This window comes from Setaria viridis, chromosome 1 (genome assembly GCF_005286985.2).
Source record: "Setaria viridis chromosome 1, Setaria_viridis_v4.0, whole genome shotgun sequence".
In the NCBI taxonomy this organism is placed as follows: domain Eukaryota; kingdom Viridiplantae; phylum Streptophyta; class Magnoliopsida; order Poales; family Poaceae; genus Setaria; species Setaria viridis.
The window spans coordinates 31,857,719-31,861,214 of record NC_048263.2 but is presented as its reverse complement, the minus strand read 5'-3'; the positions used below and the strand labels follow the sequence as shown (position 1 = coordinate 31,861,214).

Sequence of the window (3,496 nt, the reverse complement as noted above, 5' to 3'; positions counted from 1 at the left end):
AATTGTATAGTATAAAAGCCTCAAATAAAGAAATGGATTTAGGGTCTTGATTGCACAAACTCAAATTTCATGACCCATATCGATATTTGATTTATAAGAGTTTAGAACTTTCTTTGCGGATATTTTAGAATTTTGTCAATAATACAACTAAATTCAAATGCAGTGTGCCCACAAAAAACAAACATAACTAATAACAGTTAACAGTTGAAATGCTTTTACTCAACGAAAAGGTGCACTCAATTCTCTTGCTTCTTAGGGTTCAAGTACTTTTGATGACAATCCAAGCAGAAAAAGCAATCATCTGACAGACACATTCTCTATTAAAATCGATATGGATCAGACCCTAGGATTTTCTCTTTGGACACGCAGCGCCGGGTCAAACACTTCACCCATTTCGATGCTTCCCACGGTAAGGCCTAATCAAAAAGTGGACACTGCCAACCCTCAAGCTCCAAACGACTCGCCGGCAGTGAAGTTGTGCACTCTAAGACAAACACACACCGATGTACCGAACAGCCAAACCTAACCATTTGGTGCCATCTCATGAGCTCCAAATTTTCAACGCATCTCGCATGCGGATGCACCGAAGAACATAAATTCCATATGCACTTACCCTAAACGAGCTGAACAAATACGTGACTTTCAGAAAAGCGCCGTGAATACAAAAATACTCTCTACCAGCGCACGCAAAAAGCCATGGGGCCCCGCCGGGGGGTGGTCTCGCAAATTAGGTAGCCACCCCGCACCGAGCTTTTCCTCGCGCGAGCTTTTTATCATGATGAAGAGATGAGGACTGTTGTGTTTGCATCTATTCCCAATTCCAAAGTGCTGAATTGGGTTGGGTGTCCACTGAGGCCTTTGGATCTTTCTGGGGGAGAAGATAGGCACCAACGCTATAAAAGAAGCTTCCCCCCTTCTCATTTGGGGCCTGAGCAACCCGCAACCACCGCACGTTAGGTATCGAGGCAAGAACAGAGCAGCTGCCAAGTCTTCGTTGAAAAGATTCAGAGATGGAGGGGTCGACGACTGAAGGTCATGTGGTTGGGATCCCGGTGAACAACAGGGTTTACGGAATCGAGGAGCCGGATGAGTTCCCCATCCCGGTGAGCAGCAGGGCTTACGGCATCGAGGAGCCGGACTTGGCTTACGGCATCGAGGAGCCGGAGTTCCTTGCGGAAGAGACGCCCGATCATGGAGGATTCCCGAGTTCCTTCCAATCCAGCTATGGTGAGAGCCGCACCTGTTCTTTTATCTGCTCGATTTCGGTTCACTGCAAACCAAGAAAGGCCATCAATTGATCAAGCTATTGCTTCTTTCAGATGCTAACCGCTCGACGACCGCCGATCGGCCGACGAGCAAACATGGCAGGAAGGGAGACAACATCGCTCGGGGCATCAAAGAACACGGTAATTAGCGATGAACCTTATTTCTCCTATATGCAACACCTGGAAAGTTGTTGATGAGGATGCCTTGTCCTTGGCCGTGGCTTTGGGAAAGTAGACTGAAGTTTCCTGGTCCCGATGTTTTTGCTTGCAGTGACCCTCGGTCCCAAACTTTCCGACACGGTGAAGGGGAAGCTCACGCTGGGCGCGAAAATCCTCCAGGCCGGCGGCGTGGAGAAGATGTTCCGGCAGTGGTTCTCCGTGGACAAGAACGAGAAGCTGCTCAGGTCCTCGCAGTGCTACCTCTCGACGACGGCCGGGCCGATCGCCGGCCTGCTCTTCGTGTCCACGGCGCGGGTGGCCTTCCGCAGCGACCGGTCCCTGGCGGTGTCCTCCCCGCGCGGCGACAGGGCGCGCGTGCCCTACAAGGTGACGATCCCGCTGCGGAAGATGAAGGCCGTCCGGCCCAGCGAGAACAAGCACCGGCCGGAGCAGAAGTACGTGCAGCTCGTCACCAACGACGGCTTCGAGTTCTGGTTCATGGGCTTCGTCAGCTACAACCGGTCGCTGCAGCACCTGGAGCAGGCCGTCGCGTACGCGCAGCAGGCGCAATGACGGCAGGGGCGCGGGCGCTCGACGCACGCGTGGTGGAGCTGCTGCTGCTGCTGCTGCTAGGCTAGGCTGATGGCTGGTGAGGAGTGGTTTCTTCATGTGCGCGCCGTGTGTCTTCGTTGTGTAGTTGGGATAGTTCTGTCTGTGTATGTGTAGGGATGCAACATGTCGTTGTATATTTGGGGATCGGTCGCCTCGTGGATTAAAATCGGCTGGCTAGCAAGTTGGTTACAGGCGATCGATCAGGGCATGTGATCTTTTTGGGGGTTGGGGAAGAGGAAAAATTCATGAATTTGCAACAGAAATGATTGTGCGCGGATGGCAAAAGTGCCATCAATATCCATTCTTTTCTCAAGAAAAAACATGTGCTGAAGTGGTATTGTGCTATCAGAGGGCCTGTCAAAATATCGTTTTTCCCGAGAAAATGTCTGGCTACTTCATCGTGTAATAAGCTCCACAGGGTGCGTACGCAGTGATTCCGTACAGTCCGGGTGTAAATTGATGTGCAGGATGATACCAAGATCGATTTGTAGCTACGTTATCTTGTTGCTTTGAGTTGGATGTCTGAAGAATGAAGAATTCCGACATTAAGCGTGTCCACAACACATATGACTGTCCAGTTTTGTTTTTTTGTTTTTGCCAAAGACTGTCCAGGTACTAGCGCCTGCATGCTAGTCTCTGTAAACGATATCTGACAGAGCGACTGAAACCAATTCACTGGTTTAAATCCCGTTGAAAGAATTGAATTCAATTCACCGCTTTCTTACAAAATCCAATCTTATTCAGGCAGGTCCCTGCGTAATTGCATTGATGTAGAAAACAAACTGCCCAGCTTGGTTAGGTGAACAGGGGGAAATCATCGCGTAGGGAGACCACATAATGGTTTCAGACACACGAGGTCAGAAAAATAAAACACATCTCTCTGACTGAAAGATGGTACATAACCGACTGAAAAAGATTGGAATTCAATTCACTGTCTCCATACAAAATTCAGACTGAAAGAAATTGAATTCAATTCACAGGTTCTCACAAAAATCCTGTCTTATTCAGTCAGGTGCCTGCATTGATGGAGTAGCAAACAAGGTATCCAGCTTGGTTAAGTAAACAGGAGAACAAAATCGTTCGGTGGACGACCACATATTAGATTCAGACACCCAGAAAAACAGAAAACAAAATTCCTCTGACCTACACAGTCACTTACCTTGCTAACTAAGCTTTCTGACCCAACTAGCACAAGAATTCTAATGTTGCCATTTCAATCCCTTGAACCATATTCTAGAGGTACGCGAAACAACAAACAAATTGCACAGTTTGTTAAGGAAGCTTTAAACTACCCAGATCACTAGAATGGGTCAAGTACTCAAGTTGGAGCCATGCATGACTGAGGACTCTGTCCAAGTCGGCAATGGCGTTTCACATCCTCGGCAGCGTTCAAACCTTAGCACTGAAACGCCGAATGACGATCTCTTTTGTTCTGGGAGGCGAAGGGGTTAAGGGAACGA

The 3,496-nt window shown here is 48.5% G+C and overlaps 1 protein-coding gene across 1 annotated transcript; it reads left to right on the top strand.

Moving 5' to 3' along the window:
* Positions 1–804: 804 nt before the first annotated feature.
* Positions 805–2,381, top strand: LOC117852191 (putative GEM-like protein 8). Its single transcript, XM_034734208.2, has 3 exons — positions 805–1,227; positions 1,320–1,406; positions 1,537–2,381. The coding sequence occupies exons 1-3, from the start codon at positions 1,011–1,013 to the stop codon at positions 1,995–1,997; spliced, it is 765 nt and encodes a 254-aa protein (XP_034590099.1). The 5' UTR covers positions 805–1,010; the 3' UTR covers positions 1,998–2,381.
* The last annotated feature ends 1,115 nt before the right edge of the window (positions 2,382–3,496 follow it).

Excerpts from the sequence above, each read along its gene's own strand:
- LOC117852191 (XM_034734208.2), top strand. The coding sequence starts at position 1,011 with ATGGAGGGGTCGACGACTGAAGGTCATGTGGTTGGGATCCCGGTGAAC. Across the intron at positions 1,228-1,319 it reads TTCCTTCCAATCCAGCTATG|ATGCTAACCGCTCGACGACC; the intron begins GTGAGAGCCGCA and ends TGCTTCTTTCAG. Across the intron at positions 1,407-1,536 it reads TCGGGGCATCAAAGAACACG|TGACCCTCGGTCCCAAACTT; the intron begins GTAATTAGCGAT and ends TTTTGCTTGCAG.